The sequence below is a fragment of the Prinia subflava genome, chromosome 3 (genome assembly GCF_021018805.1).
Source record: "Prinia subflava isolate CZ2003 ecotype Zambia chromosome 3, Cam_Psub_1.2, whole genome shotgun sequence".
NCBI lineage: Eukaryota > Metazoa > Chordata > Aves > Passeriformes > Cisticolidae > Prinia > Prinia subflava.
The window spans coordinates 81,817,522-81,843,556 of NC_086249.1; the positions used below are offsets into that span (position 1 = coordinate 81,817,522).

The 26,035-nt window shown below is 39.8% G+C and overlaps 1 protein-coding gene across 6 annotated transcripts in view; it reads right to left on the minus strand.

The window, feature by feature from the left end:
• The window catches only part of MCF2L (MCF.2 cell line derived transforming sequence like), a 152,045-nt gene that overhangs the window by 50,782 nt on the left and 75,228 nt on the right, over window positions 1–26,035 (minus strand). For all 6 annotated transcript variants that reach the window (XM_063392745.1, XM_063392744.1, XM_063392754.1 and 3 more), the window contains 2 exons: window positions 15,199–15,282; window positions 6,254–6,368 (listed from right to left, as the gene is read on the minus strand). In XM_063392745.1, coding sequence (XP_063248815.1) covers window positions 6,254–6,368; window positions 15,199–15,282 — 199 coding nt within the window. The remainder of the gene's footprint in view (window positions 1–6,253; window positions 6,369–15,198; window positions 15,283–26,035) is intronic.

Genomic DNA, 26,035 nt, shown 5'->3' on the forward strand with positions numbered 1-26,035 from the left:
TCTAACAAAGAGAAGAGCAGGGAAATTAAGCACAGCTGACAGAAATAAACTGAAGCTGCAAAGCTGTTGCTCAGCACGTCAGTATGAACTGTCAGGGCATCTGGTTTTTGGCACTTCTTTCCCATTATGTGGAGATGTTCATCCCTGGCACTCCATAAAACAAAAGTGTTTAACTCTTAGCTGGTGGTGGGCTGCCCTCTCAGTTTGCAGATAATGAGCAAACACAGGCAGTTACCCTCTGACTTGGGCTCTTTCTTTGCAAGGTGTGCCGGACCCCGATGGACTTACAGGCTCAAAACACAGCATCACCCTGACCTCTGCTTTCAGAGCACACTGCCGGATCTACGCCAAGGAGACTGGCCAGGCCCAAGCTGTGTGAGCCCTGAGCTCTCCTGTGTCCCTGGCACTGAGGTTTGCTAGCTCCAGCAAGATCCATGCCATGCTCTGCATGTCCTTCTGGTCCCTGCCAAATCCACCTCACCATGCCTTGCTGTGCCCAGACAGATCTGAACCCACTGAAAGGCTTAGCACACACATTTCCCTTTCAGTTTTCCAGTGCTATCCCAAACAATGGGAAGCTGGTACAGTAAACAAGGAGGGGTCTACCAGAAGCTTAGCAAACCCTAACTACAGAGCTTTTGAACTGTTAGACATCAACACTTTTGGAGGTCATCTCGTTCTGTTCCACCATTTGGACAGGATGGCTCCCTAGTTTCCTACACCAGAGAGTACCAAAAGCAACAGGATTTTTTAGAAGGCTACGTGGTGTTCAAGCATTTGTAAACCTTCAGGAATCTCAAAGGGGACACTCTCCCAGCCAGGAAACTGATGGACACCTTTCAAAACAGGAAACTGCTGCACATGCCAAGTTAGCCTGAGTTATGCTCAGGATCATGGAGTAAGGCAGAACAGAGAAGATGTACAAGGCTCTGGCAGAATACAAGCAAAAATGGCCTATGAATCATGCTTAACCAGCAATATGGGACTCAAACAGGCCATCAAAAACTGTTCTGAATTTTCTAATCCACACTACTTATTTCCCCTGAAAGGGATTTTGTTTTTAAGACTCAGCTTTACACTTTTAAAATATTAGCCTTCCAATCTGTTGTGACCACAAGAATTTTAGCTTGCTTTCTTTGTTCAAAGATAAGCCTATATGCGCAGGAAAGAAAAGCATTAAAACTATAACCTTCTCATAAACAGCAAATTGTTTTCTTATTGCAGTAGTAACTGCTAATTAACCAGAAGCAAAACCATATGTTGAAAAACACTGTGTAGTTAAGGGGTTTTTTTAACCACTACAATTATGTATTAATTTCTTTTGGAACAAGTTCTCATGCTATTGCCCATATTTGTTAAATTCATATTCCAATAATGCGTACACACTTAAGCTAATACAATGCCTTTCAAGAAACAGCTGTGATGAAGAGAAATTAAATATAAATAACACCTGCCTTCAAGGTACATTGCAAATCTTAGAAGTCTATTTATCAGGATCAACAGAAAAATGAAAAAACCCAACTTTCAAAACAGAGAACACCGAATGCCCTGAAATGCAACATTCTTCCTTCAGCCTCAGTGCATGTGTGAGGTAAAAGGTACATTGCACAGATGCCTCTCCCACTATGCAGTAAGAATGATGGTGTTTGGAGGTTGTCAGGCTTTTACTCAGCTAAGAGAGAAGACAACCTTGACCTGTGGGGCCTTTTTTTCCTACCAAGCTCAGCAGTCATCCCCAAAGGACTCACAGAGTGAAGTAACAGGAGACATTCTCTGCAGAAAGAGGATCAGACCAACTACGTGGACATTATAAAATCTCAAAATATCCCAAAAGGATGCAACACATGGCTGACTGTCTGGTACTGAAACACAGCTGAATTTAAAGTTGTCACCTCTTACAGACACTTTATCTAGAGATATTACTGTATGCTACAACTCCACTGATAAGAACTATTAATTCATGTGGATCAATATTTACATGCTAACTATTTGTACCAATTCAGCATTTCAGTTAACCTACTCTTCCTAGAAAGCACTGCCTTATGTACTGCCATGGATTCTCCTACTCAGGTAGCCTATGTATCTTTCTAAGACAGTTCTCACCTTTTAAATAAAACTTTTTCTTATATTTAAATAATAATAAAAAAGTTATTTGCTAAAAGGAAAAACTCGCTTCAGAAGCATTACACAGATATTTTTACAACATATATTTCAATACCAAAACAGAAGTTTAAAAAGCATTAGCTGGAATCTTCTGCTGTCTATTGTACTCATCCTTAATGCATTGTTTTTCCTGATAAAGCAGCGATCTTTCAGTACACATGGTACATGACTGTTGTCACACATTACACCAACAATCTGTCCTAAATATTTTGAGATCACTACAAACCATATGTTAGACATTGTATTTTATCCAGCCATCTACAGAACATGAATTTACCTTGCAACATTAACAACACCCACCTGAAGAATACGGTTCAGCTCTCTGCTTAATGCTATACACAGTTGCACCAAGGTTAACTGAGTAACTTTAAACTGAGATGAGGTATCCGCTTTCCACTGTGTCCTTTCTTAACATCCTCACGTATCAGGCATTTACACAACCAAGCACATGCCAATAGCTCTACTATTTACACTATTCCACTCCATGATCATCTAAGTTAATAGCATGCAACTTTTAATAGTTCTATTCCTAAATGCAAAGTACCCCACAAGATATTTTTGGCTTCATGATTAAAGTTTACTGTGAAAAAGACAAGAGAAAGTTCACGCAGAAAAAACCTGTGAAACCCAGTGTTTAGACAATACAGAACAAGGACACAGTAAGAGGTGACAAGATCATGTTTATCTATACAATTAGAAGGAATAAAAAGGTAGGTCGAGAAGTTTCAGTTTTTCCTCTTTCAACAAAGTCCTAAGCTAGCCTTCTTTTACTTGGGAAGAGATCTTGAAAACCTGAAGTCACTGCTAAGATTTATTATACCAGTAAATATATTACTGGGTGAACTCTATTGCAGAGCACAGAGAGATCTTTTCTTATGAGGCTCTTAGTAGCTCCTCCTGTCATCCCCATGAAATATAATTTCCCTTAACAAGCGACTCCAGGCAGTCAGACAATGAGTTTGAGTTACTGCTGCCAAGCCCTTGCTGTGATCTTGTACAGGGCCAAGTAGAACAAGCAATTTTCCGAGGAACTGGGGTGGTTCCAGATATGTCTGTGCTGTTAGAAAAGTCCATTTCCCCTTGCTCTGTCAGAATAGCCAAAAGGCAGAGTTACATATCTGATAAACTAAATGACAGTAACTTGGGAGAGCAGTCCATCTAAGAGCTGTGGGCTGCACTGCCATCCTTTCTGTAAACCTGTACTCCTTACACCTCTTTAACCAATGGACAAACTAAAAACTAAATGCCTCCACTTCCTTTAAAGGCTACTTCCAAAGCATCTAGAACAGCATCCGAACACTAAAACAGCAGGAAAAATCCTACCTAACACCACCTTTAAGATCACTAGAAGTGTCCCAACTCAAGAAGAGCTGCAGCACTGCCCCTGAGGGTTATTATACATGTATCCATATATGTTACTTATCAATAGCAGAATATCTTTCACGAGGGGATGTATGCTGGCATCTGGCTAGTGTCACTTCTGTAGTTTTTTATTCCTACAAACCTGCACAAGGCCTCATAAGTACAATTTTACACAGTAAGCTTCTGACAGTGCTAGTGAAGATATCAGTCAGGAATGTCATAAGCCCTTTGAGATTCTATTGATTCTCAGACACAAAAAGGTGGCATATTTTTCAGTATCTTAACAACAGCATTATTTTTACAAGATTTGAAATTGAGCTGTCATCACTTTAAACCTAGAGAACAGTTATATTATCTTACTCTTAACATCTAGACTGCTGGGCTATCTCCTTTGTTTACAAAGATCAGTCCTCTCTCTCCAAATACTTATGAATTAAAGAAACAAGAAAATCCTAGAAGAACAGCCAGACTTAAGGAGTGACTGCTTCTGGCTCAATACTCACAGGGTAATTGCTGTCAGGTAGGAACAACTGACAGAAAAACCTCCTGAAAATCTGCTCCTATCAAAGCTGTGTGCTGGGATGCACTCAGTGCTCCCCCACTGTACCAGATGCTATTTGTTCTGATCAGAATTTCTCACATGAACCCCAGTCTGTGCAGAAGTTCAATGGGCCACCATGAAGTGCACCATCAAGGATTTTGAAAAGGAGAAGCAGATGTGAATTTAGAATATAATTATTTGCAGAAACAGTACCCAAGATACGATCAAGGTTACTTAGCACCATGCAGTTTAACCACCAGGAGCATAAACAAAGAAAATGCAAAAGCTGGCTTTGAGCTTCAAGTTTGTCATTCCCTGACAAACTAGGGATTAAGAAGTACAACCAGGAGGGGCTGGTTACATCAAGTACAGCTTGGTGAGGGTGCACTCCATCTCCTGCTCCAGATCCTTGCCAAGGACATCAGACAGCATGGATACATACAGTTCCCTGTCTGTACGTATCCTGTCCCTGAGGAAGTCTGTCTCTGGATAAAACATCAGCCAACAAACACCTCTCTTTGAGCCAAATAATCCAAGCACTTTCTTACCCACCCAACAGCCCACATGCAAAAAATGTAACAACTCAGAGTGAAGAGAAGAGTGCTGGGGAAGACTGAGTTGAAAGGCTTGCCTGGGGTGAGGCACAGGTTTGCCTCACTGATACATCCAGTATTGTCATCACAGAAATAGGCTGGTAAAGCACAATTAGTGTTGTTTAATTCATGCTGGCTTTTCCCCATAACCTCCTTCTTTTATGTGCCCAAAAGTGTGTTTTAAGAGTACTCACTCCATAATTTTCTCTCAGATCAAAGCGAGGTTACTTTTATTCTCAAACCTTTCAAGGATTATAGAGAGCAACCTTACTGTGACACTGGTCAGTGTTGTCACCACTCTCAATGCAGCTCACCTTATCCCAAGCACTAGACTTGGGTCAAGATTTCTCAAGAAAATCAAGAGATGCTTGACTTTGTCCTCAGCCATTGCTTGTCGTTCGCCTCCTTTAACTCTCTCCCTGAACACATAGGCCTGGGAGACACTGTCAGAGAAGACTGAAGTGAAGAACTCAAGTGTTTCAGCCTCACCTGAAGTAGCAGTTTTGGCTGTTACTGATTTGCCCAGTCCATTCAGCACAGGCCCACATTTTCCTTGTTTATTCCTGTACTGTTACAGCACCGGAAGTTTTGTCAAGCCGTTCTCGATGTCCCTTTTTTCTTGTCCCTCAGCTCCAGGTGTGCTTTGACTTTTCTGACGCCATCCCTACATGTTTGGACAATGTATCTACATTCTTCCTTTGTAGCCTGTCCCTGCTTTTGCCTCCTGTATACTGCCTTTGCATCTCAGCTTAGTCACAAGTTCAATTTCAGACAGTGGCGTCAGTCTCCTGCCACGTCTCTTCACGTTCCAGGACGTTCCATTCTTGTACTTGGAGAATGCTGTCCTTCAAAACTTGGCAGCCTTCTGAAGCAGATTGACTCTTCAGAGCTGCCTTCCTTTGTGTCCCACCTACCAGTTCCCTGAATAAGCCCAAAATTTGCTCTCTTGAAATCTGCGGTATGTACGTTATTCTGCTGCTTGCCTTCCTCACCTCCATCAGGATTTTAACCCCACTATTTCCTTCCTTAAGAGACTTTCAGCAAAAATCATGATGTTTATTGAGTAGCACATTGGTAACACCACTGTGCCTTCTAAGAGAGTCAGAATTATTCCTTGGGCCTACTCTGCACCCTCAGGCAAAGCTGTGGAAGTCTGCAGACACTGTACATTCAGCTAAGCCAGGGAAACCACTCAAGTGGTGAGGAGAGACCTCTGTATGTAGGTACAGAGTGTTCCCTCACTGGGAATATCCTGAGCAGCCCCCAGGAATCAGCATGCTCTGCCAAAATTATACATGTGCTCAATTAAAACACTGAATATTGCACAAGTAAAGACACAAAGAGGACAATGTCCACCAAGGAACCTATATCCACACATACCAGGAAATAATTTTCTGATGAAATATAAATAGCAGTACATAATTTAACTACCTTAAACAGCTATCACTAACCAACACTTACTGACCATAAGCTTAATTTTCCTTCTCTTTAATTAAACACCAAGCTTGACTTTTATACCACCTGTAAGGGATCAAATGTGGAAAGTCCCTTAGCAGATAAAAGGTTATTTTCTTCTAGACAGAAGTGTGCTCACCTTGGAATGCTTGTCAGGTAGGTCAGGACATTCTGAAACTCTTTTTCAGGAATCTCACTGAAAGCTGGATAGTCTGGAAAGGTGATAACAGGGCAGCCATCTCCCCCTCTTCCACCTACAAAAGAGGCAGCAAATGTATTTACATGCAAGTCTCTTCACCTAGACTGAAATTTCCCAGTAATAAAAAACCTGCATTTTTTCCTTTTTTTTTTTTTTTTTTTTTTTTTTTAGGGCTCATGTGTGGACAGTTTATTTTGAATAGTCTCTCTCTTCTTCCGTGCTTAGGACGTTTTATAGAAAGGAATTTGTTACACCTCATTCACCACTTAGATCTTTTCTGGACAAATGCCTTGGCTCCTGTGAGCAGTTTTGACACCAGATGGCAGTGCATCTTTCTTTTGATAAAAGTCAGCTGCATGTAAGTAGAAGCAATTGGGAGAAAGAAACCAACTAATTTAGCAACAAAACAGTTAATTCAGAATCTCCATCTCGAACTGAACTCCACCCTCTTACTAGTTGGAACTCCCATACAACACCCCCTGCCCTGCTCAGCTGGCTGCCTTGCTTCCAGGTTGGTGAAACACAAGGGGCAGAACATTAAAAGAAATGGGTGTAGGTGTTTCAGATGAAATTTCCCATTCCCAGGTTACGTACAGAAGGCAAAGCAGAGCTGAACACCTACACTACAGTAGAGCTGCTGATGAGCTAGATACCATGGCATTTGCACCACAGGGTACAATTCACAGACACAATGCTTCTTCAAGCACTTCACACACATTCTTACATGCAAAATGTAATAGTTCATTTTTAAAAGCATTACTAGTGTTTCATGCCTTTAGCAAGTATATATTCATAAAGACAGGTAGGACAAGGGGCTTGCTGAGCCTTAGCAACTGCATGAAATTAACTGTTCTGGGGTGGCAGGAACAGACTGCTGGGAAGTTATCTTTGCTTCACAGTTCAACAGAAGAAGAAAAGAAACAAAAATTACAGTTATAAAATAACAAGGATATTTTTTACAGACTTGAAATCCAGTAACTGGGCAGAAACCAGCATTAAACTGTATTAACAATACCAATTATGAGATCAACGGTGATTTGTGAATATTATTACCTGCTTTCCAGTGTTCACAGGAAAGAGAAATATTTGACCTCAGATTTATCTGATAAAACAAATCACAACTTCCCTCTAAACCACATGTAATTAGAAGAGCTCAAATAGTATCTTGATGTTAATTTGTGGTGAATCTGATTTCCATTTACCAACTTACAGATGGCATGGTGCTGTCACTGTGAAGCTCTTGGAATCAAAATACATGAAAAAAATAATGTGCTCTGGATGTATTTAAACAACAACAAAATGCAACTATTATGCCAATATCACAAGTTTGCAAACACGGCCTTTATGACACATCCAAACATGGCAACACTGAGTCAAGGGAGCTAATTTTAGCTCTACAAATATTCACAACACAAATGTAAGTTAAGACCTATTTTGATTCTATTGGTTCCTGTTCTACCCAAGCTCTCACGACTAAAGCATTTTCCTATCTTGTTAAAAGCATGATAATGATTATTTCTGTTGCTTATGAGGTGTTCTGCTCTCTCTAGAGAAGCTATTTTTAGGCACAATCATGCATTATTTGCGTTATTTTCAGTGGTTACTTGTTTTGTTCTACTTAATTTCTATAAATAGGACATGTGAAACAAAAGAACAACAACAATAGACTTGCAGGACATGGCCTGAAAGCAGAAGTCTGGACTAGGATTTTCAGGAAGTTCCCAGACCACCACTGATTGTCAAGGGCAAATAGAGCCATCCTGCCCGGTGACTGCCTATTTATTTTCAGTTTCTAGCACAGTCATCTGTGGTTATCTTGGGTGGAGATGGCTCTGCCCTGCCCTGAGCTCTTACAAGCTTGTTCTTCACTGATGATCTTTTTATTCGGTGTTTCCCTGTGGGGCCACTTGAGCACACACATACCTCCCAATGCTCCTCAGCTGCTTCTCCTTATCAGAACCCTGCTGCTCAAAAGAGTTTAGGGCAGAGTGACCTGAAATGCTACACACAGGAACTTCTATAAATTTCAGCATTTACAATACTGACTTACAGAAGCTGCTCTCCATATTGCAACCTTATGGGCTGGACTCAATGATCTTGAAGGTCTCTTCCAACTCAGTGATTCTGTGATTAAATACATCACCATCAAGGGAAGAGAGGTCACTCTAGCCAAAACAGCTGCTGCTTTAAAAGGAGCATTTGTCAGAGATATTTACAAAAAGGGCTTGGGAAATAAAGCAAAATTCCAAAATATTAGTTATGTTTATATTAAATAATAGAAAAAAAAGTGAGTTCACTTTTTAAAGTGTCCTTTATTTCTTAATGAACCCGATGGAGCAAGAAATTATTTTTTCCTTTATTCAGAATCATTCTTTTCTTCTTCATTTTTCTTCACCTCTTCAGAAGCAGCATTACACAGTTCATAAAATTAGCTATGTAAAATGTGATTTTCTTCTCTTCCCTCAGAAGTAAATCAAGCCACAGGACTTAGGGGAAGGAGATAAGTTTAGGAAGCTAAGAGGGGTTTTATTGTTGATTTTAGTTTTAGTGAGAGGGAAAGCATTCAAGTGAAAAGTACTGAACAATTTCACTTCTCCTTTTTGAAACACAAGTTTAAGGCAAAAAACTCAAATATCTTATTAAAACTAATTCATATAATAATCTTCCCTCACTTCAGAATTATATATGCCTGATTACAGAAAAAAGACACAGATGAATTTGTGAGTGTTACAACTCATGCAAATAATTCAACACATACAGAGTAATTTTTAAAATGAGACACTGCAATTTTAATCACCATACAAAAAATTAGCAATTTAACAGCAATATTTTAATAAATTCAGGTTGGTTAGTACAGTGACTACATCTAACTACCTCAGTCCTACCCACTGGAAAATCACCTCTTTTGCATTCCCCTCTAGTTCAGAGTCCTGAAATTCCAGCTGTTGAAGAGCCTTAACTGATTTGCTGGATGAGCTCTGTCCACAGAGGCACACACCAGCCTGCTCTCCTATTTCTAGTCTTACATCGGGATGTGCTACACAACTGGAATTTAATCGTTTGACGTGTTTTTAAGACAATCAAGTACCTGAGAGTATTAAGAGCATTTCCTTAGTCTAATCTTAGCCTTTTTTTTTTTTTAGCATAAATTTTTGAAAGTTTAACAAATCCCCTTATTTTTGTTTAAAAAATTATGAGCACCGTTCTGACTGTGAAAATGTCAGATCGAATGGATCTAGGGAAAGATGCCTTTACCCATGGCAGGGTAGAGATAGCCTAGATGATCTTTAAAGGTTCCTCCCAACCTATTCCCTTCTGTGATTCTATGAAAATGCTGAAATACATTCAGCATCATTTCTCTATGAAATATTAAACAAATACCACTTGAGTGCCAGCTTTAGTTTTTTGTTTATTGTAAGGAGCAGAAGAGAACACATCAGTCCTTAAGTGGGTGCAATCAATCTGCAGACATATTACCTGAAACGATTGCCAAAAATTCCTTGATGCTTGCCATATAACATGCAGCTGTGAGAAACAGTCTGCATCTGAGAGGATTATTACTTTTCAGGCTATAAATGGAAGCACCATAGAAATAAAGAGGACTGCGCTTTAAAGTAAGCAGATCTGCTTCCACCCTACTTCCATGAGCATTCATTAACAGAAAACTTTGTTATTAACTGACTTATACATGGCTTTGGCAGCCTATTCACATGAAACTTCTTTAACAGATTTAGTGTCAAATGAAACAAGTTGCCTCCATAAAATGGAAATTTTTCAGTGGATAAACCTCAACAATTCTAGCAAAGCCCTGTTAGGTGGAGCTCTTCTAAACAGATCTACAAGACTTGGTCTATGGTCAGTTCTTACAAAAGTGACAGCCCTGTGTTTTGGAGAAACACACATTTTAGAAACATTGAATTGTACTAGCTCCACAGGTTAGGCAGCAAAATGACTTAACTGTGCTTAGAAAATAACACTTCATGTTCCTAACTTTTGAACACAATTAACACCAGCAATATTACCAACTGCTAAAATGTGTACCTAGAGCATCATGGACTTGTGGATGAAAACAGTAGAAAAAATAACCATGGGAAACTAACTGTGTTATTGTGAGATGGGACTGATAAAATTTCCCTTAAGTTCCAGTTATTTAGCATTTATTTTTTATATTCTGCTACATCTAACTTTTCCCATCACAGTTGCTATGTTTATGTCTGCATTTGTTTTCTTTTTTGTTAAGCAGGCTGGGTGATAAAGAAGTGCTAACCCAAGGAAATTGCACAGCATTTTCAGAATTTCTAATCAAGAGGCATGTTAGTAACTTGGTATATAAAAACAATCTCAAATGAGACATAATTAGTATTCTTTTCAATTTAGAAAAGCATTGACAGGGAAAATTACAAAACTTGCATATTGTGCATCTGCTAAAAACACACGAGTGCATAGGCACACACAAACACAGAGAAAAGGGTAATTCCCCACAACCCTGTAAAAGACATGCTACTTGTTTGAGGTTTTGTATGGACAGCAAAGTTTGACAGCAGCAAAGAAATTGCTTGAACTTACTTCCAGGAAGGATGACTAAGAGATTATTTTGTAATGTTTCCTTAACTAGTCTGCTCCTGTTTGCATTAAAAAAAAAAGGTATTCTCAAAAGTACTCTGACCACCCCCACAAAAAGGAAGTAAGTAGCTAGATATAATTAGATGACACAGCAGTCTTCTGGCCTGATTTTATAATGCAAATGAAATAGTATTTGGACTATAAGAAAAAATATTATCTCTATGTTATCAATGTGCACACACAAGACCCAAAGCATCATCCTTGTTGAATGGCTCGGATCTACAACTTTAGTTTAAAAGACACTGCTTAAAAATTGCAGTTCTATCAAAAGTGAAATCCTCATGTGAGTGAGAGAAGGGCTTACTTCAGATTTTTTTTTTTTTTTTACTAGTGTAGTGGTTCAGCTATTATGCTTGTGTATTTCTGATAAGGAGTTTCTCCTTTCTGCTTGCAGAATACTTAACTGGAAAATTCAGTACTTGAAATTACATGTAGACTTCAATGAGGGAGTGGGTAAAAGCTTCACTGCATATCCTTTGCAAAGAAAAACAGATTCAAGAGGAATTTTTTAAAATGTTCTTTCCTTGAAATGAGAAGTTTTACTTGCATGACTTCTCAAGTTGTGTTTTGCCAGGCTGATCAGCAGCAAATATACTGGCTTAAAAATTGGATTGCAATACATAAATCTGCATCTGAACATATTTTAACTGCAAATATCTTAGCTAAGGATCCACTTTTTCCCTTTGTCTTTTCCTTTGCTACATTTTTGCTTTGATTTTTTTTAAAACCTCTGCAAACAGTAAGTTTAGCACAGCAAATAAAAAAGAGTAGTTAAGCTTACACCCCAGCAAGGCAAATACTGCCAAGCAATACCTCTTCCACTGTCCATACACAACATAGACACAGTCTATATTATATCAGCGACAAAAATCAGGCTGATATTTTTAGCTAACAGTTGCAATGTATGTCCCATATGATCCCCTCAGAAATTCTCAAATGCAATTTTACAGACTCAGCAGCCAGAGCTACTTCAATGGGAACAGTCTGATCAGTGAGGAGTGGTCAGGTCATTTCCACAGAGGAAAGCAAGAGGACATCCAAGAAAATAACCTTAGGCAAAGTGAGATGCTTACTATTTACAATGATGAAGGTATAAGCATGTATGTGTATATTTATAAATCAAAGGTATAAGCATTTTGAAAGCTAGTACCAATGTTAAATTTTTCAAGGGCAGGAAAATCAACTAGGAATCAATAGACAAAAATGCAAATAGCACAAACTCTTATTTGTATTTCCTTTAATGGAAACACTTTGAAGTTGTTCAATGCATAAATAGGCATTCAAAGGAAAGGGAGTTAAATAACTGGTTCAGTACTCATGGTGGCCAAGAGTCTCATTTGCACATCACATAGCTTGAAGTATTTAAGATGCATATCAACATACACAGGTGTCTGTATGCTCTTCTCCATCTCCATTTAAACACACCTGCACGCTGTGACGGCAGACACACAAGGCTGGATGGGTATGAAGGTCACACAGCAACCATGGAAAGAGAAGATACTTATGAAAGAAAATATAAAACATGAATGAAAGACTCGGAGGAATATATAAGGAATGCATTTTCCAGAGACTTTTAAATGGACCTTACACTGTCCTTCATGGGATAAAAAACAAACAAACAAACAAACAAACAAACAAAAAAAGACTCTTAAATGTGGAAGAAAAGGTGGTTGCACTAATAGTAACTAAAGAAAGCAAAGGTAAAAGAGGTGAAACACTGAACCATGTAGACACAACACCTAGTACAGCCTAGCAACAACAAAAGTAACTATTTTAGCCCAGATAAGGACTTTGTTCCACAGAAAGAAAAAAAAAAACTCCAAAGCAAAAAGTAAACCACTGTGCCTGAGGTAAAATATTAACCTGGGAGTTTGTAAACTTCCTGTGTGAATGACTAATAACAAGCCTCGTCCACAGCTTGCCCCACCACTGGATTTAAGCTGAACACCACTGCATACTCACTCCTGGCAACAGCCAGTCTGCAGGAGTGGAGAGCACCTTGATTGCATTGCATTTTGATATATTTACTGACAAACTGAAGCATTAGTGGAAGTTTGCACTTTATTTTGTTTCATTTCAAGTCTAATTTAGATGTTCTTGCAGCATTTCTCTTACAATCCAGCACAATGAGGGACACAAGTAAGAAGTGACCCCGATTTAGACCAAAACACAGAAAGCAGGTTGGGAAGGGCTACAGCCTTTAGGCACAGAAGCAGACTGGGTTTCACTCCCTATTCAAGCAAGTGTCCCACAAGACCTAGATACATCCTATTAGAGAAACTAAAGCAATTCTCAAGTACACGTTGACTTGCTGTTATAAAGCCAACAACTAAAATCAGAAACGCATCTAAGACATCCAACAATACCTGCAAATATGCTGTTTTACTAAAGGCATTAGTAATCTATGGACTTTCATTTTAATGAGTTTTATGGCATGTACTTAGATTCTATTTCCAAGGTACTTTAGTAACAAGCAGAAAAGTCCCATTCACACACACTGGGAATGTCTTAAGTGGCCTTAGAGCAAAGCCTTTCTTAGCTCAACTGTAACAACAAATAAATTGTACATAAATCAAATATCAAAACATTGGCTCTGTTCCTTCATTCACAGAACTTGTAAAACCACTGTTTGGTACAGCACAGAGAATTAACCATCAACATCCTGCAGGAGAACATGAGGATAAAATAACCTGAATTCCAAAGTGAAATGAAAATGCCTAACACTCAAGTTTCCCAAGAATAACAAAATACTACAATATAGTCACAGAAATTCAGCTGACCTATTCCTTGAGGCAAATAAAATTCTAATTGACGTGAGTGTGAATGGATAGAAGAAAATAGAATGAGGAATGGCTGCTCTTACTAAGCTTCACTGCCAGGTGGATTTATTGAGTGCTGAAGACACTTGTGGATTTGTGAACTCAATAACTCCTCTATTATGGTCACCAGTTTCCCCCCTCACTTCAGAGGGGCAAAATAGAAACCCTACTTATAGTTACATAGATGTGCTGATTCTTGCATAACTCTTATGAGACATTTTCTGCCTATGGATAAGAATGAGCTTGGAAAGTCAAAAGAATAAATTTCCAGAGAAGAATTGTTGTTTAAGCACTATAATCTCAAATGAAGCATGAACAGCAAACTTCATAAAAAATATCTTATTTTCCAAGTGCTACCACGACACCAGAGAAAACACAGTCGCTACTGCAGACCCACAGTTTAGCTAGTGTAGTAGAAATAAATAATAATGAATAGTTAATTATGAATACAACAAGATTCAGTGAGATCTTGCAAAGTAAAGCATGACATTGTTTCATTGCCCTGTGTCTCTGGATCCAATGCAGGATGGGATTCAGAGGGAGAGGGAACAGAGTCTAGCTGTAGCTCAGAGAGGTAAATTTCCTTTATGCTTAAGGATGCAGAGCAGCTCTGCAAACCACTGATTCTCTTCCTTTTTGTGTATTGGAGGATGGGCAGGACAGGGCCATAACTCCAGCAGGTTCACTGCTGCACACCTGCAAGAGCTTTTACAGGCAGAAGACAGGAGAACAAGCTCAGAAGCTTCTCAGACACCTTCTTGCACTCAGCCTGATCAGGGAGCAGAGGCACCACCTCCCTTTGCCCATGGCCAGCCAGCTGTGGGCTCAGTGTGCAAATGGACCAAGCTCAGCAGCCAACACGTGCATGGCACAGACCCCTGCCCCCATCACCCCCGGCACAGGTGAGCCAGGGGCAGAGACTCTCTGTGAAAATGGCTCTGCTGCTTTTGGAGACAGCCTTACACCCAAAAGCAGGTTCCTTTGCAGAAGGCAGTCAGTGATGCCAAGTCAAAAATGCTGTCCAGAGCTCTGTGCTACACTTGTCTGACCCAGCACTGACGCTGTGGGGGAACGTGGTACCGCGGTGCCTGATCCAGCACTTCACTCAGGACCAAGGTGTCAGCCTGGGCTTCAGTATCAAATGTGACAGCAGAGCCCGTGGCTGCTGGGGCTGTGAGCTGGGGACTGCGAGATACAGCAACCACCAGAGCATCCATGCTGCAATCTCCAGTTAACTGGAAAATTACCTATAACTTTAAAATTTCTATTATACTTTAAAAAGAAAATCTTTTCATAAATCCTTAAATAATAATAATCCTTGGTAGCCTGCATTTTGAATTACTCATTGATTTCTCATATAAGAGTCCTCAGAGACTGTAAAAGGACAGCAGGCTGAACTCTGCATCTAAGCAATGTGTGTAGCAGGGAACACCATAGTCTTACCTGACAGATAAGCAAATTGTTTCTTTAATTGGTCCTGAATATCTGCAGCATAGAGGGGAATGATATCCTGATGCATGATTTCATCTGTGAAGAAAAAAAAAATTGCGTTTCAAAGTCATTTTATGAAAATTTTTACAGCACACATTAAAAAAAATCATCCCTGAAATACAAAAACTCAGAAAACTGTCTAACTTTTGAAAAATACTTGACAATCTTTGGAGTCTTTCAAGCGTTTACCAAGGGCAAACTTTCTTTGAATAGCACACTAATAAAAGAGGAATTTACATTTACTGACATTTAGAAGCAGTGCAGAACTGTCACTGAACAAAACACTGTAGAACTAATATTCTCAGGAATGATGTTAAACAGTGGGATTTTTACATATTAAATTCAATTTTTATTAAAATCTTCTCAGTCAAACAAAACCAAGAAACTTATGATTTCTCTAGCCTGTCATTAAGATTCAAATACCCCAAGAAAACAGCATTAAATAAGATAGATAAAACTGGCTTGAGAGTACATCCTCCCCTTGAAAACACACTCACAGACACACACACTCACTCTACCCCCACGCTTTGAAAAGCAATGCTTAAGCTTTTATCTCAGCCTTCCACTTCAGCTTAGTGATGACCACACTGCTTTGCCAGCCCTTGGTTTTCTGTCCCAGTGTTTCAGCAGAGGCATTTCCCACAACATGTTTCCAGAGGTCAAGCAGAAACCTGAGTTTCCCTGATCGTGACAACGACTGTATGACAGAGTTGCTTCATTCATAAGCTATGATCTCATTTTCTACAAAGAAACAAGAAGTTTTACTCTTTTGAAATTCCTAAAAAATAATTATTCCACATATTAGCCTCACTGAAAAGTACAGAAGAGATAACATAGCTTTTTCTTTATTTGGTTATGAATATTTCTTTTAATCTGGCATTGTACTGACACATTGAAGTTTTGGGTTTTAATGTACATTGAGATGCCATTAAGATAGGTTTTGACACTCAGAGCTGTGAGTGTGCACAGGAAAAGTAAGTAAAAACCTAAAACTGATATAAGGATAACTGTCACCTGCACTGAAGTAGAGTTCTGGTCCTCAAGGACTTGCTGTCACTGAGGTCTTTTGAATGGTAGATGGTGAGCAGACAAACACTTCTATGACCAATTCTCACATATGTAAAATTCTGACAACTGCAATTATTTGAGAATAGCAAAAAAGCCACTTTCAGTTACTTCTTCCAGATAAGCAAGAACTTATACTGTGAAACAGAACTTCTCTGTTCTCTGTTGTCCCGTTGGGCAGAGGAAGACCCATGACCACTTTCAAGGTCACACACTCATCAGAGCTATTTTCCTGCATCCGGCGAACTGCTGCCTGATCAGAAGACCTCTGCATACCATGCTGTCAAATCCATAAGTGGATACTTTTAACTCTCAAGTCATATTTCACCCAGACCTTCAGTTATGTCACCATTTTCAACAGAACACTGTTGAACACAGACGTTTCAAAACTACAATCTCAGATGGCCAAGTAATTTCCAGAAGAGGAATACCCCATTTCCCCAAAGCAGAAAGGATTTTAGAGTTTATTTTTGTTGTCTTTGCCTAATGATACAAGGAGCTCTCCTGCGGCAGTGTTTAAAAACTACACAGCCCTGATTCTGCAAACCAATACCTGCAGGTGGACCCACTAACCTGAATATAAACTCTTACAGGATTAATGCCAATTTTTGGGGGGGAGATGGGAAAAGGGACATTAACATCAGTCTATAAAATGCCATCCTGCCTAAAGTCACAGGCAGACATGATTTTCATTACTGCATAGCACTGCACCCTAAGCATGCAGTAAAATAGCTGAATTTTGCATATGTAAGTAAATACATGACACAATACACTGATGGAGGCAGGACATTCCCAAGGAAGAGAAACTCCTTATGTATCATTACACAAGGATCACTATTTCCCCATGTAGCCCTGTGATCAATCCCACAGCAATCTGGACTTGTGAACACCCAAGTCTAGATTTGATTGCTCCAATGTTCCCTCTGACAGGAGCAGCAGCTTTTGCCACCTGCACAGGTCAGGCCCACAACACTGGTCAAATACTGCTTCACTGAGAAGACAGTCTCTTCCTCCCCCTGGTTTTAAACTCAGTTTTAACTCAAACATAAAAGTTCAACTCTTTGCAACTGGAGGAGCAGCACCATGTGTCCACTGACAGACACCAAACTGCTCTTCCTGCTGCACTCCCCTCCACCAAAGCCATCTCATCTTGCTCGTGCTGATTTGGTTTCAAGACATACTTCTAAAAGCCAAATATGCACTAAGATCAGAGCTGATTTTCAATAATTTGAAACAACCAAGATAAAAAATAGCAGCACAAAAAAAGTACAAGGAAATGCAACTCTTGGAATTGCCAAACAGGTCACATCCAGCTGCTCAACAGGATACACTTGAACCCAGTATTACCACCCATGGATTTAGCCAGAAATCCCTCTTCAATATGTTTTCCTTCAGAGGAGATGCATTTGTAAAGACTCATTGCTCTGCATCATTTCCTTGACATTTATCATCCCTCTGGAAAAGAGAGTCCATCACAGTTTTTCGGGGTTCAATCTGATTTCACTTCAAGGTTGTCCATCATTACTTCAATATGCTTTCTCTTTAAAAGGATAAGGCAACAAAAGGCACACATGCTAAATAGACTGTGAGAGCACATCCTCCTTACTCTCATAGCCTTTGGGGAAAATATTTTCTTGGAAATATTCTTTAAATATAAAACCTTCCACCTGTTACATTTCCATTTTTGTAAAGCTAATTAAGTGCACATTAAAATACAGAATTACTGAAAATCTGCTCACTGTTTTGTAAGGAATTTTTATAGGATCAAATTCCACTTGTACATGAATAGATTAAGACTCACACAGCCCATTATTTTCTCTGTTCTATCTATTCTGCTTTACACAGTATTTTCAATGCAGAGACCTAAGAGTCTGTCTGTTTTACCATATCCAAAATTCATTGCTGAAAAAAGTTTCTCATACCAAAACATGTTTGAATATCCTCTCTTTCCTGAGGAGCTCACCTAAATACCTTAAAAGAAAACCCCTGGAAATTATAGTGCATCTGATATTATAGGTGATAATAAGCAGTAAAATAAGGTTCTCTAAAGTTAGTACTGCTTTTTTATTACTATTTTTTAAACCCCAACACATAAAATAGCTAAGAACTTTTTTCTAAGCTGACAACTGAAAGTTTTTTTAAAAAATCCCCACATTATCTAGTATTCAAATTATGAGTGTAATAGAGGGCAGAAGTGTCATTTCACTATCATAAAGGAATCACTTAAATATATGGTTCTTACTACAAAAAAAAGCCTTTCTCACTAAAAGTGTGAATCACAATCTTGCAGATATATAATCTTCTAATTCAATTTAAATCTTGCTTTGATAGTCCTGTCTCAATGATAAATGGCTTAGAGGGACCCCATCCCATCAGAATCACCTGACTGCATTTCAGATGAAGCAGGATGACAGATTTAAGCACGAGGACACAAAGATAACTTGTGCTTGAATTACCTGGCGCCAGCAAGCCCAGAAGAACTTGGGATCTGAGAAAACAATCAATGTCATTGCAGTCAAGAATTTCCCTTATTGATAAAAAGCTCCTCTTTCTTTTCTGATCAAACTAAAACTCATCATTTGTAGTTTGTCTGACACGCTGAAGCAAACCCATTTTCACAGCACACAGCATTTGAGCAGACTCTGAACTGACTGCACCCACATTACACACAAGGAAGTCTCCCAACACGACTTGGGAGCCTCCTGTAACCAGTTTAATAAAATTCCCAGCAAGGCAGCTGGAATTACACCACCCTTTGAGTAGTTCTGCAGGAAATTCTATGGCCATTACTCTGTATCAACTGAAAAGCCAGTCTATCTGTACACATCTGGACACAGCTACGCCTTTCAGCACAGACCCCAGTAGCACATAAAAATCAAATGACAAATAATTTTTCTTCCTCCTCATTCTTGCTGAGTCTGCAAGACTTTCATGAAAACTTGTCTACAGCTTCTCTATGAAATCCATGCCTTAAACTGAAGAAATACCCTATTTTTGTGTAACTTTTGCTTTCCTTCTCCTCTGAAACAGCTAACCAAAGAGTTGGATGCCTTTTATGAAGGGGGTCTTAATTTAGAAAATCTCTTCATTAAACCAGTCCTCCCATCTGGTAATTATAAATGCAATATAGTGACTTTCAGAGCCCTTCATCTCTCTCAGCCCCAAGGCACATCTTTCATTTCCTCATTCTTCCCTCTTCATTTTCACCCCACAACCAACACTACTAACAGTCAACTCCTTTGTGCAGCCCCACAAGCAGGGAAGGACCAGAGCAGCAGAGCTGGTGCACAGAAGCCACCTAAAACTAATGAGCTGTTAGACATGCCAAGTGAGCTTTCCAGCTTTAAAACTGAATTTTAAAAATCACTGCTGATTAGTGGCAATGCCTGGAAGCTCAGGGCTCAGTATGCTCAGGCACAACAGCTCCAGACAAGGCTCCTCGGGTCCTCATGCTATTTGTAGCCACACCAGGCCGATGAGAGGAATTTGTGCAAGTGCTCATAAACTAAGATTTCAAACCTCACCAGTTCAAAATACCTTTATAAAGAGTTCATTCTGATTTCATTTGGCTACACCATCATTAAAAGGATGCACCAGGAAAAGTGAGCGAATAAATCCAGAAATCTTCATGCAACACACAGTTGTCTGTTAAAGTGTAGTTGGGAAGGAAATTATCACCCAGGCAAAACAGTGCTTTTGCAACTTGTTTACATCTGGTGAGCTAAAATACCCTTAGCAAACAGAAAATGCATGTTCTTTGCCTCTACCAGCATCCCAGTTGCTGGCACAGAGATACAAAACAACCTAGTGATCTGAACAGTTTTATATTGTGTTGAGTGTTCAATAAACATTTTGAATTATATAGTTAAAAGAAATTTATTTGTAAGAGCTTTATAGACTACAGCTAAGCTCTATCTCCCATTTCCTCTCCTCAGTAGAAAAGATTACTTCCTCTCAAAAGCCCTGGTACATAAAGCAGATTCTTAAGTTGAGGTATCTTTTCTTTTAAGAGAATCATACTTTACACAAGTTCCACAGCATTACTAACATCAGTAAATTTTCTAAGATGGTCTGGCCTATTGTCACAATATGCAGAGAACAGCACTACTATATACCCAGGGCTCCAACAGGCTATTTTTCTGTGTTATTTTCGAAGCATGGTAAGATTTTAAACATTGAGTGATTTTACTCTGTTCAAAGAACAAAACACCAAACACTTTTATAAAGCAGCAAAGCGGTAAAATCTAATTGCTTATTGTACACATCTGTTCTGGCGATAAATTATAACAGTGCTAACAATCGTGAGGTTGCACAGAATGGGTTGGGTTGGAAGAGATCTTCAAAGATCATCTGGTTCTGACCACACTGCTGTAGGAAGGCACACCTTCCAGGCTGCTCAAGGCCCCATCCAACCTGGCCTTGAACACTTCCAGAGTGGAGCATCCACAGCTTCTCTGAGCAACCAGCTGCAGTGTCTCACCATCCTCATTGTAAAAAAAATTTCTCCTGTATGCCCAATCCAAGCCTACCCTCTTTCAACTTACAACTGGTTCTCCTTGTCCTGTCATTGCAGGCCCTGCTAGGAAGGTCTTTCTTGACTTTTATCATTTCAACAACATGGAGGATGGCAAGAACAACTTCTAAGAGACCATATATTATTTTATGGTACTATTACACATGTACAGTTTTTCATATAACTACACATCTATAAACTAATGTTTTGAAAGGGAATGTGTGAGTGTGAGAGAGAAAGAAGGGTTAAATGTTCACTAAGAGGCTTATTTAGAGCTGTGTACTAGTTTACAGCTATTTACTTGTATTTACTAGTTTACAACACTTACTTCCCAGTATTTGGGACTCTGATTGCAGATTACTCATAAAGAAGAGGTTGCTGAATTCATAACCCAACTGGCGTCCCCACCTTACCACACAGACGACAGAGTTGTTAATGAAGAGCTCTTGAAGCACTGTGGCTTTGCTAATGCCATGGAAAAGATGAAACACGCCATGACTCTCTAAAGCACTGCAAATATGAACTACTTCAGGTAGTTCAGAACAGGCAGGACATGGACACAGTTCAGTATCCCCCACAGGCAGCTACTGAATCATTCAGTGCAATACAGTCAGCCTTGCTGAGACCTCTCCTTCACTGACATTTTCTCCCCTCTGCCGACTGTACAAACAAAAAATACTCCATACAAAGCTCAGGAGGAAGAGGAAAGAACAGAGCCACAGAACAGGACAACCCTTCTGCCCACTTTGAGCAGAATGTCCCAACAGCTCTCCAGAAAGGAATGATGTCTGGCACACTGAACATGCCCACAAGAAGTGGTGGCAGTCAATAGATGAGAATCAAGCCTTGGCAGTTAACAAAGCCCTGCTCACTTATTTCTCAGTGACCAAATACAAATGAAAACACCCTATTTTAAACCTAGCAATTTACACAAGTAGTCCTGGCATGGTTACATATGCACCACCATGATCTGACTCAAAACACTCCCTGGTTCTATATTCGCTGTCTCCTACAGCAATCAGTGGTTTCCTAAATCCACCCCTCCCCTCTCAGGGATGCAGATGAGGATGCACATAAAAACCAAGAGTTATTCAGGCTGATTATTCCACCCTTTCCATCTGGTTATCCTCATCTGAAACCTTTCATTCATTCCTCCTAAGCAGCATGCCTTTTAGTGTTACCCCCGATAGCATCAAGCACTGCTTGAGAAGCACAGCACTCAGACTCACGTGTTGATAATTAGTAACACTAATTAAAGATTAGAAAGAAGATCCACCCTTTAGCTAGAAGACCCACCCTTTACATACCTGTTTTATTTAAATCTGACATTTCAAAAGCAACAGTATTGGAAGGTCAGACACCAGTCCATGGGCTTGGTGCTCTCTATCTCCTCTGCAATAGTCACGCATACCAAAGCAGAAAACAGAACTGGGAATGTAGATTCAGGCAGCAGAATAAGGACGCAATTTTTGCTTGTCCCTGTTCCACAAAACATGCTTTCATTTTGCAATGAAATGGCAAAATGAAAGCATGGACTGTGGCTGCACTATTAACAGCAAATAATATCTCTACTATGTCATTATATCTTAACAGAAACAACATTTCTATAGAAAGCTCTGACTGAAGGAATTAAAGAAATAATTCATTTTAGATCAACCCGCCTATACTAACAACTAGGGGATGCCAAATTGTATCCTGTGAAAGAAATGTTGCTTTTTCTCTACCTCCAATAGGGATCAGGAGAAATTATGTATCTGATATTCACCCAAAATGCAGTGAACTGAAGATTAAAACACACTGTAAACCAGCAGCAGGACAGCTCTCTGCAACAGCAAATTCTCCCTGTAAGCTTTAGCAGCTGTTCCAATGACCATAATCACAGCATGAATGAATCCTGAGCAAAGTACCTTCCATGTAAAATACAGGAATAGAGGCTGTGGATACATCTGCAAATAAAATGACACACTGCAAATTTACACAAGGACAGAACACACACACCCCAATAAATCATATTTATACATGAATGCACACAAGCAGAATACAACTTTCGCCTTTGTACTAAAACACATCCCATTTTCCTCAGTAGGATAACGTTATCTGGCAAAGTTCCTGCCTGACCTGCAATCAAGCAACTAAGAAAATTTGAAATACTAGACACACCTGTGCATTTCTTCAGAAGCAGCCACAATTCAGCAATATCTCTGTAGAGCAAGGAGATCAGGCTTAAGGTCATGTTGATTCTAATCGATTTAGAGCAAAATAGTTCCGTGGACAGTGACCTATTTATCTGTGCTCTCATCCCCAGTGCAAAATGAGAGCGCAAAACTCCATCTTTCACTCGAAGCCAAGCCACTGGGGGCACAATGCCTTTCCTCAAATTACATGCAGAGTAAGTGTGCCTGTCAGCAGGCTCAGAGGTACTCCAAAGGGCTTGCTGGCTGCTGGCTACCAATTCTTGTCTTCCTGCATGAAGCCCTGGCACGCATTAGACACAAGCTGTTTGCTTTAAATACGAACACATGCACTGTTCAAACATTATCAGAGTAAGAATGCATTAAAAAATTAATCCTAAGTGTGCGTTGTCAAAACTCCCTCCCTTTAAAAGCTCTAGTTTTAACAAAAATGGTACAGTAAATCTAGCATTATCATCTTTTTCTGCCACACACACCTACTCCATACAGAGAAATTAACTGCCCAAGGGACAAATGTCCTTTTCCAATGAACCTTTGGCTAGAAGGCTCCCCAGAAACACAGTCAGTTTTTCTTGTTTGTAAGGGAATTCTCACTGAATTTGGGGAAACCAAACTGGGTTATTTTCCTTGGTGGGAAACCCATCAAACACCTGTTCCCTATGAAGGACCCTACCCAACGCAGCAGGAGCTGACAAAGAGGCATTCTACTAATGTGACACTGCAAGTGGAAATGCACTGAAATGTTATAAATAAGACAATGGAAAATAAGGCAACAAATGACAAAAACTGGAACAGGAGTATTCCATATGATCTTTCAGACTGAAATGCTGAGCAGACTTGCTTTACCTGATCCTTTAAAGAGATTGCCCGGTGACAGACTACCTGTTAATTAATACACTTGAGATTAGTTATCAGCCATTCAGACTCACTAATTCAAAGAGTGAGCCAAGGAGCACGAGTGACAGCAACAGCCATACCAAAACAAATGGATTGTTTTTCTTCACTTCACAGTGTTATAAGAGTCCTCTCCCAACAAGAGAGGTCAAGGAAAGAGGACAGTGAGGATAAAAAGCTTGAACTGATCTTGTACATCTGTTCACAAAATCCCATTTGCAGATGGGAAAAAGCTCAATTTCTGCATCAGCACTCCCAGCCATCAACCAATCCCATAAAAGCAAACCAAAACAAACCAGATCACTCACAGACCACACTAGAGGTTATTTTCTGAAGCGCCCCACATCTGTGTTCCCACCACTCATCTGCTATGGGGCAGGAATTGTGGAAAATCCCACAGCAGTCAGATGTATTCTAACAAACCCACCATCTATACAAGCAGCTCTATTCAGTGTATGACATGAATATGTGACCTGAAGATATAATCATGGTAATTTATTTTCAATTCTGCTAATTCATTTTGAGGTCATTATGTTTTGTAGTAAGCAGAAACACAAGAGTTTTCTAAGCAATATCAGATGTTTTTAAATAAAAGTAGGTTTAAAAGAAGTGACGCTCCTTAGAAATATTTCACTCAACTATTCTGTATTATATGAGTGATTAGCACATTAGATTGTGCAGAGAGTTAAAAATTAGTGAATGAGTCTTCCCACCACTCTTACAAGTCATGTAAATACTCTCACATGTGAAAGCTGAGATGGAGCAGGTGATCCCTCTTAGATCAGGTAACAGCATCTGTCGTGCTGTCAGACACAGGATCTATGTCTGGGCTCTGAGCCCAGGCTCCCTCCTTTCCAGGACAGCCATCTAACCTGCTGGGTGCAGCCTGCTCCCAGATCACTATCATGACTTGTACTCCTCAGGCAAAGATCACGATTCGCAGCATTTTCATTTCTGGCTGTTGTGTTACAGCATGGCTCCAGGAAGAACAGCCTCAGATACCTCATGCAAGTACACACACTGATGTTAACTTTTTACTTAACAGCACCAAGCTGGTATCAAACAGGGGGCAGAAAGTCCACTGCAACATGCTTGGCTGACCAGATACTTCTGTTAGTAGTGGCGTGGGCTTGGTGTCACCTACAGCACAGCATGCAGGAAATGTAACTCTTACTATCTGATTGATAATAAACGATGATAAAGCAAACATGGGAACACTTTCCAAACATCCAGAGAGGGAGAGGAAGTTTTATAGCCTTCCTTCAGAGATTAAAACCATGTAAAAGAGGAGCTACACCCTTCTCCAGATAGGAAATACTCCCACCTAGATCCACCCAATAAGACCCATGAACCAAGCTGGCTACTTCCTTAAAAAAAAAAAAAACAAAAACAAAACTAAAAAACCCCTCCATTAATGTAAAAGAGGAAAAACAACGATGTATAACACGTTGCTTGTGCTTGTTCTCATTGCCAAGACAGTGAGGAACTATAAATCCTTGTATTTATCAACACTGACTGCTCGAGTTGAGTCCCTTCATGTTTTACCCGATGTGGACAACCACACTTTAACAGGCTTCTGCCTTCAGATTTCACAGCAGAGAAAACAGTAAAATCAGTCATTCAGTTGAAAACCTAGTACTAGTTTAAAAACAATTTAATTTCTTGGATGAGCACGACAGATACACGGAACAGTCATCCTCCAGGCTCCCAGTTAGGTTACTCCTTCTTAGCCTTAAATCTCCAAATCCCACAGTCAGATATATTGTAGAATCATGGAATGACCTGGGTTGGAAGGGACCTAAAAGATCATCTGGTTCCAATCCCTGTGCTGTGGGACACTTTTCAATTAGGTTGTTCAGAGCTCCATCCAACCTGGCCCTTAACACTTCCAGGGATGAGGTTTTTTCCAGATTGATCAAGCTGTAATATCTGTGGCTAAGAGCACCAAAATAAAGCACTGTATGTTCCAACCCTGTTATCCTTCAATCTTGACCAACAACGCACACCTTCACCTCTCACTTCTAGGGCCCAGTGTCTTTAGACTTAGCAACACGTGTACATACAGAGAGGTCAGCGTTTGCTGTGGAGGAGCCTTGGAACCTTCCCCTCACTCTGCTGGAGGGAC